Below are 13,781 nucleotides of genomic sequence, written 5' to 3'. Positions count from 1 at the left end.
TTTTAAATCTTGACAATTCTTCTAATATATCTCATTATGAGAGTGTTGTGAGCATTGTTTCTTGAAACAAGCAAATTTGACGTTTTTTGCCAAGAGTGAAAATTTCACTAGACACAACTGCTTAAAATAAGAATAAACAATTCGAAAAGTTGAATAGTCATAATATTCTTACAAGAATCTCATAATGAAAAATATTAGATATACAGATTAGATTGAAGGTGTTTTTTCTCGTCAAGATAGCATTTTTGCCGAGCACCCACCTCGGCTTGTGTTTTGAGTCAGTCTGTCTGAGCACAAGGGCAGAATCTCAAATTGCTCTCTGCTCCCTATGTAGGGCACTAGGAAGGTCTTAAAACAATGGCTCCTGCACCCAAACACTGCATAATGTATCTAACAGAGAACCATTTTGGATCCTGTCACGATTCTGTTCTGAACATATAGCGCAGTATTTGGATGTAAATGACAAAATTTCATAACTCACCCTGTGCACTATGTAGTGAGTAGTGAGGGTTTTGAGATTCAGCCTCTGAGAGACTTTTGAGAGACGCCGCCATGTTTGCATCACTTCTGTCTCCCGCCTCCTCGCGGCGTTGCCAGTAGCAACAACAGCCGGGCTTCCTCTAGGCAAGTTTCACACAGAAACTAAACGCTGTTTTTTTATGTTTTAGACTAAAATAAAATGCATTACTTTAGTGGATTCGGACTAATTTAAAGAACTTATTTAGCCTAAATACATAACAGGCAAAAAGTTCGGCAGAGTCATGTTTAAGGGTCGCCTATGTGTCTGAAGGGGAAACAAACCGCTACAGTAAGTTAGTTAACGCTAACGTCTCTCAAGCCAAGGTAAGTAACGTTAACCCAGGTCTAAAATGAACCCACATGGCAGAATTTGAGCCTGTGCTCTCTGTATTAGAATTAAAAAAGTGGCCTACAGCTTTCTGCTCTGAGTTGAAGGGAAATATAGCGCTATAGTGTTGTGTTGTGAACTGGTAATGAGGGGGTGTTCAGCTGTGTGACAGCCGAACCCTCAGTTTGACTAAATGGAGGGTAATAACGTTCACAGGCCGCCATTCGATTCAAAATGCTCAGAGGTTGCTTGCTAATTATGTGAAATGACTTAAAGGGGAAGTCCATACATTTTTTAAAAATTCTGAATAATTCAGTCCTTGAGATGTTAACAGAGTCATTCAGAGTGGCTGATATGAATTGGTTAATTGTAGAGAAACTTAGCAGTATATTTCCCACAGTGCTAAATTTAATTTTAACTCTCAACCTGTGTTGTAAGTAATAGTTTAGCCCACAGTGTGAAAAACATGTTGCCATATCTTTGTTTTTACTGTCAGTTTGGCAAAATGAATGCAGCTAACAATGCAAAGAGATGGAAATAAAATATTCCACTATATTCCAAATATAGTGGAAAGCAAACAGAGTCATTCAGAGTGGTTTGATGTGAAATGGTTAATTGTAGAGAAACTTACTGACTCAGATTTCTTTACAGTGGTGGTTATAGGAACCAGGGATTGCAATGTATATGACACAAATATAGTCATTGCTTTATTACGCAAAAATCACTAAGGACCCACATGTGTCTAAGTTTTTATAAGTAATGTGAATGATGGAAAAATAATCATAAATATTAAATTATCTTTTTTGCTCTGCAATGTATCCCTCTGCTATGAATGGATTCAGATAAATGGGTTAAAAAAGATTTTAAGCCAAAGCTTTGTCGCAAAACTATCATAAAACAATGTGTCAGAAATCAGGCAGCAAATATCTAATCATTTTAACGAATAACTTTCTGTGTGGGAACTTTTAGTGGCACTAAACTCTTCAGACGTCTGGTTCCTATCCCCAACACTGAAGAATTCGTACTTGATATGTTTCTGTAGAACTGGGCGTTTAAAATCAAACCACTCTGAATGACTTTGCTTACATCTTATCTAATTATGCTGAAAATTTAAAAAAATGCTCCTTTAGATGAGATGTGTGATTTTTGTTAGGCAAACCTAAATTTCTCTAGAACAGAGCACTTCAAACCACATGAAAACCATTACATCATGTAGAAATTTTTAAAAATTGGTGGAATCTCCCTTTAAGTGCCACTAAACTTCAGAACCAAAGTATTTTAGTGGAGTAAATTGTTCCTAGCTTTGCAGTTTAAAGACTATTTCACCTCATAGGCTACAGATTAGGCCACAAATGTCACGTAATACTTAATTTCAAATAATAATTTACACAATATTTACTTTCGTCTTACATTTAAAATGTAAAGTGTAATTTATACATTTAATTCGGGCTGTCATTACCTGTCTTCTGTTACTGTGCCTTTAAGACTGATATATTTAAATGATCTCTCTCCTGATTGGCTGCCTTGTGTTGTGCCTCATTCCATAAGCAGGCTGAAACACTCCTTATAACCTCAGCATGAATGGGTTGGGCTAAGCAGTTGTGGTATGCAGATATATGTAAATTGATTTGTTTTCATGGCAAAAACAGTGAACACAGAACAGTGTTTCACAGGTTAAATTAGAGTCTTTGATCTTAAAAAGTGAGCAAAAATCAGTTTTCCATTATGTGGGTGCTGTAAACAAACAAACAAAGGTAGATTCATCAAGACTTTAAACTCATACTTAAGAGCAGTGTCAGACAGAAGTCCTTGCTAAGCGGTTTTACTGAAGCTATCACTCACTGCATATTGCATTTAAATACTTTGCACCTGTTGGCACATATTACTCTGATAATAGCTCTCACTCCACCACAGGGAACATGTTTTGTTGACTCAGATAGTGCTCGTTGAGCATAGGTGTTTTACTGTTAAGGTTTTCTTGACCATGACAGTAATTTTTATACCAGATTGTCATTATAACAGTAATGACACGTGTGTGTTGCAATTAGGGTGTGACATTGAAAGATATACCGTAGAAGTCCTAAAACCACTAAACCATAAAAAAAGAGGTCACCAGCGTCCTGAAAGGAATTTCAAACATGTGTGCCTTTCGCAAGTGTACAAATAAAGCGGGTAGGGGGTGAATTTTCAGGGGAGTGGACAGGAGAACATTAACCCGGGCTGCCTCGGGCAGTACAGAGAGCAGAAACTGAAGAACACTGGCCAGCACAGACACCTGAAACAAGCCCCGTCCCTCCCCCGGGTGACGTCACCGCCCTTATCTCCTGCCTCTCGGCCAGCACAAAGCCGTATTTAGCTTCCAGTAATAACAGTGGGATGACCTAACGTGCCATGCTCTGGGAATACACAAAGACACTTGAAGGCTTTGAGGGACTTTCTTTATCAAATGTTGAGGTGTTGGATCCATGAGGTCCAAAAGGAATTCTGTACTAGAGCTAAGGTAAGGCTGCTTAAATGACACTCTTTAAAACAGTATGAGAAACAATGAAATAGCTAATAAAAAAGAAAGAAGAAGTTCATGCTGTAAGGGTAGGGAACTTGCTGACTGAAAGTGTGTGGCCACTGGAAGAAGAAATTCAGCTCTAAAATTAACTTTGACTAAATTGACTATTAGGTACTTTAAGTGGCTGGCTGTTCTGTTTGAATGTCACTAACTCAGACTGTCAGGGTAAATGATTAATTATTGTGCATAATAAAGCTTTATCTTATCATTTAGGGAATGAAATATGTCCAAACATTATACCTCTTTGTTGCACAGACCTTAATTTACATAGCATATTTATAGAAGCCCACTCTAATGCTAAAAAATGGAATTTATCATCAGCAGCCGATTCTTAAAGACAGTAAAGGGCCATGAATACGGAGACTGCTATTACATAATATATAAGCTGGACAGCACACGGAGCAAAGCCAACCCGGCCATATTAACATTAGCCTCTTTCTTAGCGTATGGCAAACTCCCCTCAGGAAAAACTGAATTGTGTTTTGTGGGAGCACTAACTGCAGGTCAGAGAGTTTCTCAGCAGGAGGCAAAGAGCACACAGGGCTGGCGGGCCAAAGAATCAACCACAGGCCGTCCCTCAGCACTCTGCCTAATTTGCCGTCTGAACCCCACAGCTATTGGGTTACACTGAGAGTGACTTTCAAAATAACAAGCTGTGAGACACCCTGGTGACATTTAAGGCAGCAGTTTTGCCGTTTGTGCAGTTTGCTGTTGCCAGCATTGCTTTTTTTGTTGTAATTTTATTTTTATTTTTTCTTGTTTGTTATGCTTCACAACTTTAACTACACTATCTGTCCCTCTGAGCCTTTTAGGGGCCCTTTTAAATTGCCTCAGAGAGCTGCCTTGTGTCAAGGCCTGTAGGACTTTCCACACTGTTCCTAGTTCAGTGATATCTGGTTGCTATGATACAAGGGCCATAGCCTGTAGGAGGTGATAAGTATGCATTGTCAGCTGGGACAATTTAAAAACTAAATACCAAAGCTTTCATGCAGCCACTTACACATTCATACTTTTAATTCTAGAATTTGTTTTTAAGGACTCTGTGTTGTTTGTAGAGAGCTAAAAAAACTGCTTTACATTGATTCAAATGCGTACATGGTTTCCACGTTCCATAAAGTATATTACATGACTGAATATAGAAAACTCATAGTCCGAAACCACCCTTCATTTATGGATTTTCCAGTCAAAACAGCCATGAAGTACAAGTTATCAAGTGCTTTCTGTTGAGAGTAGATAAAAGATAATGCACTTGCATAAGAAAAATAAGGAAAATGAGTGAAAAATGAGTTTCCAAAACCAGAGGTATAAAAAAGTATTAAAAGCTTCAGAGACAATGGGACTCCTAACAACAGTGCAAGTAGTTTTGGTAGACCACCAAAACTGTCCCCCTCAGATAGACAGAACTTAAAGCTTTCATCTTTGAGAGAAAGGAGAAAACCAAGCTGCTTCAGATCTGAAAACATTCACAGGTGTTTCTGTCCATCCTTGCACTGTGAGAAGACAACTCAGCGCTATGGGTCTGAAGGGATGTGTAGCCATCAAGAAGACCTTTCTGAGAAGAAGAAAAAAAAGCAAATCAAACAAAGAAGCTGACCACCCCAAAGTCCAGATGTCAACATTGTTAGATGTAATTGGGATTACTTGGATCGTGAGATCAAGTTGAAAATGCAACCAACTTTTAAGACTGAACTTTGGAGGTATGGGAAAATATCTCTGCAGATTTCTTTGAAAAACAAAAAGTGAGTCTCCTGAAGGTTGTAATGAAGGCAGGAGGTAGACACACTAAATACTGAAAAGTATTACTTGGTGGTTGAGGCTTCTGTGTAATTTTATGACAAATACACATTTTTTGCTTTTTTCCTGAACAATGATGTACTCTATGGTCATTTAGACTGGGAAGTAAATAAGCAAAGGGCGAAAATTATTGCCGAAATGTAAAATGAAAGACAAAACAGTGTTACTGTGGTATACTGTATTCATATGGAACCAGTGTACACATTTGTATTCAGAGCGATGTTTATTTCAGTGTGTTCAGTTGCCCTTTGGGTGAACTGTCAGTGGCTGCTTTGCTGTTGTGAGGGGCACTCACTGCTGGGCTGTGGAGGGGTAGTTAAACAAACCCCATGGTTAAACTCAAGCTCCGTCCCCTTTTTGCTAAGAGCAGATTCTTCCTCTGGCTCACAGATAGCCCCCCCACCACACACGCACACATAAATTCACTCAACCGTGGCTAATGTGGCTCCCTCGAGAACCAAACCCAGACTTAATTTTAACCCCTTACTTTTGCTTAAGCCTTCAAAGATCTCTAGAACAGAATTCCACCAGAGGCAGTAGTAGTATATTAGGCTAGTGTTAAGGCTGATATGGACAAAATACTAGCCTTGCCACTATATTGCTATAGGCTAAAGCAAACATATTACTATCTTGTAATACATTAAAAACATTATTTTGACCATAGTAATTACTTGTATTGGCTTATGTGAATACCGTGATTCATCAAAACACCTAGGACTGTGATTGGTCAGGAAATTCTCAGCACACTGTAAAAAACATGATTGGCTAGAGGGACTGTTAGCATATTGCAAATGAGCTAATATTGTGATATCAATATTGCCAAGGCCACAAATGGATGTAACAATTAACTAACATTATGTTGTGCAGTTCTAGTCACTAATGCAATCAATGCATTAGAGTAGCATTTAAACATGTGATAGTAAATATCACAGGAACCGTTTGTAACTTCCTCTGACCCCCTTGTGTTTACCAAACTGCCTCTTTTGAATTCATGTTCAACTTTCGCATCACGTCTGGTCAGGCTATTGCATTTAACCTTTGTTCAGTCTCTCATTGCAATTTCCAGACCCAATGCCAATAATTTTAGCATGGCTAATTAACAAATTAATGCATTATGTTACCCAGCAGTATATTTCTCACAGCACTAAATTTAAATTTAATTCTTAACTCTGTTGCAATTAATGGTTTAGCCTACAATGTAAAAAATGTTTTGCTATATCTGCTTTTTGGGCATACTTACCATTATATGCTTGAATGCTATTCTAATGCACTGATTGCGCTTAAAAGCAACTAGAGTTGCTCAGTGTACCGTCAGCTAGTTGTTACAACAATTGTGGCCTTGGCAATATTGATATCACAGTATTAGCTCATTTGCGATATGCTAACAGTTCCTCTAGCCAATCACGTTTTTGGAAAAATGGAAATGTGGTTAAGAGAGGTTAATTTTGTACAATAATGCAATGCGAAGAAATGGAAATAAAATATTTCACTTTTCAAACTTTCTTCATAATTTAATCCTTATCATGTAAACAAAGTCATTGAGAGTGGTTTGATGTAAAATGGTTCATTGTAGAGAAACTCGCTGACTCAGATTTCTTTACAGTGATAGGAACCAATGTCTACAATGCATAAATAGATATTTTATTGACTATCCAAAACGACCAGTGAACGTACACGTCTTCTGAAGTTTCATATGAATGTTGAAAAACGGTACATTGCAGCTCTCTGCAATTAGTGTATTTTTAAAAAAATGTGTTTTAGGCCAAAATCTTATTTAAATCGTAAAACAATGTTTCAGGCATCATCAGCATATCTGTAGTAGCTTTCAAAGACAGGTAACACTTCAGACATCTGGTTCCCGTCATGTTGTGAACAGCTCTGGTTTTTCTGGAATGGTGCATTTTACATCAAAGCACTCAGTTTACATGTTAACCAATTAATTAATTATGCTGAAATGTTCAAAAATTCTCCTTTGACTTCAGAAATGCTGGGTTATTAGGAGAAAACTAATGTGTTATTATAGTAATGTAGGTCTAGCTATGCAGTATATAATACAAAATCATATGATGGCAAAAAATTGGCTATTAATGGCTGAAAAACCATGATGGTTGCTACAGAGGTTGTGCAACAGACAGCACACAGGCCTCTTGTTATCGGGTATCACCAAGGGACACCTATATCAGATGTCTCTTAGTGTTTGTGTTCTGTGCAGCCGTAGGCCTGTCACAACTTAACAAATGGTGCTTTGACGTGGAAATGATGATGATTCAGAACAAATTGGCCAAGCCCCAAATGGGTAGAAGTGGCCTGTATGTAGTATTCCCTCCTACCAGCACTTTGAACACCAATGCATGAGAGAGTGATATCACATCATGTGACATCATGTGTCTTGCTTTGCGAAATCTATCAGTTGAACAATCTATCAAAAGCAGAAGTGTGTCCTGGCTCTTATCTGTACGTAACTCAGTCTCTTTGGAAACTGTGAGTCGTGAGAAGCGCTGGAGATGCTCTCATGCTTATGTTGGTGGGGGAAAGTCCTCTGGGAATAGTGTACAGTCCTGCAGTACATCCGGTCAGTGCAACCATGGCCCAGTCAATGACCTCATGTTCCATCAATGTTCTCACACATATTCATCTACATAGATAATCAAGAATCTAGCATTGTATATTCTAAAGAAGGGTGATGTGATGATGTGATATCATTATCATGATCAATTACATCATGATACACTTCTCTGAGCATGTAGGTATGATGTAGTGAGTTTGATGCCAAGAGCATGTTTCTTCCTGCTTAATAGAATGTAGTACAGTGCAGCATGTGAAATGATGACTGAACAAACACTTGCATTGATCGTTTTTGATTTTGATTTTTTTAAAATGTGGAACTGCTGTTTTGTTTGTGAATGTGTTTGTTAAATAGCACTGTTCCTCCTTAATTCATCACACCTAGTGAACAGACATCAAAGCTTATCAAAGCCTAGTTAGCAATCATTCTCATAGCAGTAAAGGCAATATTTGAATATTTCGTAGTTCAAGTGATTTTATATACTTCTGAGTATGTAATTGTGTAGTTTGCCATTAGCATCCAGATGAATCTCAGGTCTAGACTTCTTTTATCAGTGGGAAAAATTAATGATGTCAGAAATCACCCCATCTTTCTCTGTGGATGACCGTCAACATTTAAAACCAATGTTTTTTGTCCTACTTACACATCCCCTAAATATCAACTATGTCATTTGAATTATTATGACGTCGCTAAGTGTAGTTGTGGAGGTGCATTGATCTCTGATCATTTTATGGCCAGTTCCATTGTTTTTTTTTTAACCCAAAGCTCATGAACACACGTCTTTGACTTTGTGTTAGTCAGGTCAAACTGGCAATTGACTTATGTGCTACAACTGACTGTGTTAGTGCTGCATTTAAAGCTACATTATGTTAGTTTGTGCGCTTTGAAAGAGTATTCTGTGCATTGTATTGATCTTATTTTCTGGCAGCCCACTCCGCATAGGGTCCAGTAACATTTAGGGTTAACAGGATAAAATGTTTTCAGCTTAGGAACCCTTTAAGTTTATTACAGTGTGTAATAGTGACAATTTTCAAAGACACAAATAATTTCGCATTGAAAGAAGTGGCTTACACCTCAAGACTTTATTTGGGCATTTTGCTGGATGCAGCCTCAGTGGTCTACAAAATTCTGGCTCTGTTTTTAACATACATGTTTAGATTCCCCATGTGCTGGTCATTCTGAGGACTAAGCAAACTCATAGGCCCATAATCCTATTGCAGTTGCAGCTTCCATTCACAGAGTGATGTTATTGTGATTATCTTCTCATATCACTGAAGAGGACCCTTAGAGATAGTAAACCTGTCCAGCTGAAGCTCCCTGCGCTCTATATTTTCAGGATATACCAAACCATTCACCTGAAATTGTGCAAAAGCGCAGACTAGATGACAGTGAGAATATCGTAAAGAGGTGCAGTAGATCTATGGCTCTTTTTTCTCATGCTTTCAAAGTTAGAAAGGCTAGAATTGCCTAAGAAGAGGTTTGAAAGTTCTACTGGAACATGAGCACGTTGGTAGGTGCTTAATACTGGATACAGCTGTGTAACTTCCCATTGCTTTGGTCAGTATTCATTGTTATAAATGTATAACTGCTAAAGAATGGCTCTAATATCCTCTTCAGCATTTAGAATATCTATCTGATTGTCCATGCTGATGACTGCTGTTTTAGAGAAAGGATGTTTTAACGTGGTGCTGCAATACCAGATGTGATGAAACTTCCTTTTCCTCACAGTACTTTTTTTCATGCTTATTATCTTTCACTTGTTGCAGTGTAGCATTTTGGTGGAAACGTAATAGATCAGTTATATGTGTCTTTATGTGTTCTGTTGCGATACCACACTAGTGGAAAATTCGAAATATTCCAATCCTATCTAGCAGTTTTTGCTTCTGCAGTACTTTGTCTGCAAGTACAGTGAAGCATTGGGATAATATTTACTAAATCTGAACCAGGCTTAAAGCTAGCTTGGCATGTCTGCAGAAAAAGACCATCCAAATTATCTGCTACCCATTAAAAACCAAACTTCATAGGTGACCCTGTGGTCATTCAACTAATGTCCTACAGATGTAGCTTTACTTTCTTTAGTGTCTTAGTGTCTGTACAAAGGTAAGTTACGGCACGCTGAGTGTTTAAGGGAAGAGGATTAGGACAGAGGGTATTATTAGAGCTAGCTGATTATCCTTTTACCTGATCCTCCTTAATTCCAGCAGTGCTGTATTTATTTACCATTGAACAAGGAAACTGCAATCAAGAGCACTCACTGACTGCCTGTCAAAGCTGAAACCATATTAGCCATAATCATGTAACTGAATGCTCAGCCTTCAGTCTTTCCTGCAAGAAATATGGTACAAATTGCTGACAACATCCTGCCATGATCAACATGCTGACACTTTGTCTATATAGTAGTAGTAGTAATAGTACCACTACCACTACTACTACTACTACTAATCATAGTAATTACAATAACTTTTAATTATAGAGCACATTTTATACAGGTTTACAGCTCAGTGCTTTATAAACAAAATTCAATAACAATAATATAAAAAGAAAATAAAGTAAAAATAAATTAGAAGGAAAATTAAACATTCATTAAAAAGCAGGCAATAACAGATAACATTAAAAAGATAAATACAAAAACAATGTAGAACTTTAACAGCTAAATTAAAAACATACATTTACAAGTATTTCTTGAAAGTAATGACCAAGCTTGACTGCTTAATAAATAAAGAACCTTTTTGAAAAGGGTTCTATACAGCACCAAATGGGGTTGTTCTATTGCTAAGAAGTCAAGCCTGTAACAATAGAAGAACCCTTTTTGGTGCTATATAGAACCTTTTCATATAACCATATACAACACAACAACATATAAACCATATAAAACACATTATCCATCAATCTGAAGAACGCTTTCATGATGTAAAGAACCCTTTAATCATGCAAAGGCTTCTTTGAGTGTTCATGGTTCCATATAGAACCATTTTCTTTATTAAATAACCCTTGAAGAACTGTCTTTTTAAGTGTGTAGTTATATAGTTTCTCCAGTTACATTTGTGTGCGGAGAGTATTTTCTAAAATATCTGACCTATCCATGCTCTGCCCGAAAATGCATTCGTTTGTAGGTCCTGTTCAGCCTAATGAGAAATTGTAGCACATAATTCATAGATATTCTTAAAATATGTTCATTTAGAGAGTGATATTGATTTCAAACATTTATTTTGAAATGGCGCACTGTTATTAAATGGTAGATCTGTTTTTCTTGTCACGTAATCAAGGTTTTTAAGGATAAATATATGATTCACAGGCTAAGCTTCATTGCTAGCTAGCTAGGCCTCTATTTCGCAGTCAAAAGCTTAGAGTGACTGACTGTCAAACCTGAGGAATCCATAAGAACCATATTAGTACAATTATAAGGGAGGCACCAATACGGAATTTATAGGTGATGCTGATATCTAATATTTTTTTTGTACACCTGTGTCACTGCCATTTGTACATAAACATTTTTTGTAAATGCTATTTATAAAATCATGTAGAAATTTAGGCAACATCTGCCTAGATTAGCATTACAGAGAACTAACAAAATGAGTCTATACATTTACAAATGCAGTAAAATGAATAAAATGCAGATATTTTTGCACAGTATCCCAGAGTTGCCTGAACATTGTGCTCCCCTAAAGTAAAATAGTCATCAAATATTTGTTTAAAATATCAGTCATATGATCGGTCTGATGCAATAATTTCTTTTAAACCAATATCGATATGATTCCTGTCATTGTGCATCACTAATAACTGCAAGACATAAGTGTGAGTATCATCTATTTGCTGACGGCTTCCAGCCATCGAACCTGATCCACTGCTGACGTTTTGAGACTGAGTTCACTCTTTTGCTACTTAATATTTTAGAGCAGAGTGTTCAGACAAAAGACTTAAGGTCATCTGCAGTGTTCATTGTGGCTTCATGTTCTAACATTCTGTTTTTATTCCAATATTTATACTACATCAGGAGGCTGTTTAGTTGTATGTTGTGGTATGTGGGCTGCTTATGTTTTCATTGTGTGCCTCAGCCGCTTTTGTTCATTCAGCTGTGGGCAGTGGAGGACAGTTTTAAGCAAGTCATCTTGCACATTCACCTTTTTTTTCTGATTCAGGTCAAAAGCCAATTATCAACCCTTCTTGAGACAGATCAGTTGTGGTGAAGAAAAGAACACAAAATTATAGAGGACTGAAGCTGGAAATATTGGTTTTAAGTCTGAAGGGGATCATGGAGAAGGTATAATGTTGTTCCTTAGGGCTTCTGTCTGATACTGTTTTTATCTCTTTCCAGTGTCCAGTGTCATGAAACTTAATCCACGTCAGGCTCCGTTATATGTAAGTATAACATCACAAGTTACTTCTGTGTTCCTGTTTGTTTAGTGAAATGTTATGAATAGATTATGTCATTGCTGACAAGCACAGGCTCTGTTTTCCTATCCTGAACCATGTGCTGAGTCAGTGTCAATGTAAATGTGCTGTGTACAGAAAAAGGCCCTCCTGATGACTGACTGTGGTGTTGAATCAAAAAGCTGACTGCACTGGAAAGGCCTTCAAGTCTAATAGTCTGTGACAGATTAAGAAGTATTATCAAGCCTCCAGCTCAGTAGATGGCTTGAAATTGTTAATAGGGCTTAACCGATACATTGGTTGGCTATTCTGTTAAAAAGGTTTAACCCTTTAAGGTTGGCATAAAAAGTGGCTACTTCTGCCATTTGATTTATTATTCTCCATTAAAAAGGTGATGTCCCAGTTCTGTTGTTACATTCATATAACATGTAACTCTCTGAGCCGCGCTCTCCGAGCCGTACTTTCCGAGCCCCACTCTCGGCTCTAGATATGATGTTACATTGTGGTCAAGAGGTGAAGTAGCTGTTTGGGTGCTACAGTCATTATTTTAATGCCTTCATAGTGCACAACATATCGAGTAGGGAGACATATTCAATTCAGCCTAAGCGAGCATAAAATAAAAGGAAATTTGCTGCCAAGCTGGAGAGGTTGGCTGTGTGAATGATCTGTTTAAAATAGTTTCTGTCATCTCATAAGAGTAGTATAGTAAATGTAGAATGTAATGTAGAAAATACCATCAGTGCACAAATGTAACTGGAGAAACTATATAAATACACACTTAAAAAGATTGTTCTTCAAGGGTTCCTTAGTAAAGAAAATGGTTTTATATATATATATATATATATATATATATATATATATATATATATATATATATATATATATATATATATATATATATACACCTTTGCATGATCAATGGGTTCTCTGCATCATGAAAGGGTTTTTCATATTGATGGAGAATGTGTATTATATGGTGCTATATAGAACCTTTTCGAAAAGGGTTCTATATAGCACCAAAAAGGGAAAAGAACCCTTTTTCATGCTGTATAAAACCTTTTCAAGAAGAACCCTTTAATCATGGAAAGGGTTCGTGAGTGTTCATAGTTCTATATAGAACCATTTTCTTTACTAAAGAACCCTTGAAGAACCATCATTTTAAGAGTGCACATGTTCAAGCCACTGTTGAACCCCCGCACTCCTGAAAGCCGAAGGTGTGGCTGCAGTTCCTAAGAAGAGGCGCCGGGAGCTGAAACTGTGAGTCTGAAAGTGTGGGGGCTAATTATGTGGTACTGCAGCTCTGCAGATGGATACTACTGAAGCTTACAGGTCTGACTTACTTCTGTTACAGCAATACAGACTGAACTGGAAATTTGAACGCAAAATACTTTCATAGTTAAAATAAATCATGTCAGGTGCATCCAAACCGTACCTTTAGCATGAGGATAGCCTATTAATAACACAAAAATGCCTTTCAATGAAGTGAATTGATGGAATTTAAGAGCTACTTCACAGAAACCAACAAAAAGAGGATTACTAAACAAGAGCTTTAGGAGCATCCGTTGTTTCTTTAACCTTATTATTTAAGGTTGAAAAAGCCACGAGGACTCTCTGTACTCTTTTATCTTACAACTTTTATC

The 13,781-nt window shown here is 37.3% G+C and overlaps 1 protein-coding gene across 4 annotated transcripts in view; it reads left to right on the top strand.

Annotated features, from left to right (window-relative positions):
* Positions 1-3,182: 3,182 nt before the first annotated feature.
* Positions 3,183-13,781, top strand: part of LOC118818753 (A-kinase anchor protein 13) — a 94,930-nt gene continuing 84,331 nt past the window's right edge. For all 4 annotated transcript variants that reach the window (XM_036586136.1, XM_036586135.1, XM_036586134.1 and 1 more), the window contains exons 1-2: positions 3,183-3,347; positions 12,086-12,129. In XM_036586136.1, coding sequence (XP_036442029.1) covers positions 12,097-12,129 — 33 coding nt within the window. In that variant the 5' untranslated portion in view covers positions 3,183-3,347; positions 12,086-12,096. The remainder of the gene's footprint in view (positions 3,348-12,085; positions 12,130-13,781) is intronic.

The sequence above is a fragment of the Colossoma macropomum genome, unplaced genomic scaffold (assembly GCF_904425465.1).
Source record: "Colossoma macropomum unplaced genomic scaffold, Colossoma_macropomum, whole genome shotgun sequence".
Classification (NCBI taxonomy): domain Eukaryota; kingdom Metazoa; phylum Chordata; class Actinopteri; order Characiformes; family Serrasalmidae; genus Colossoma; species Colossoma macropomum.
This window is presented reverse-complemented; position numbering and strand designations above follow the sequence as displayed.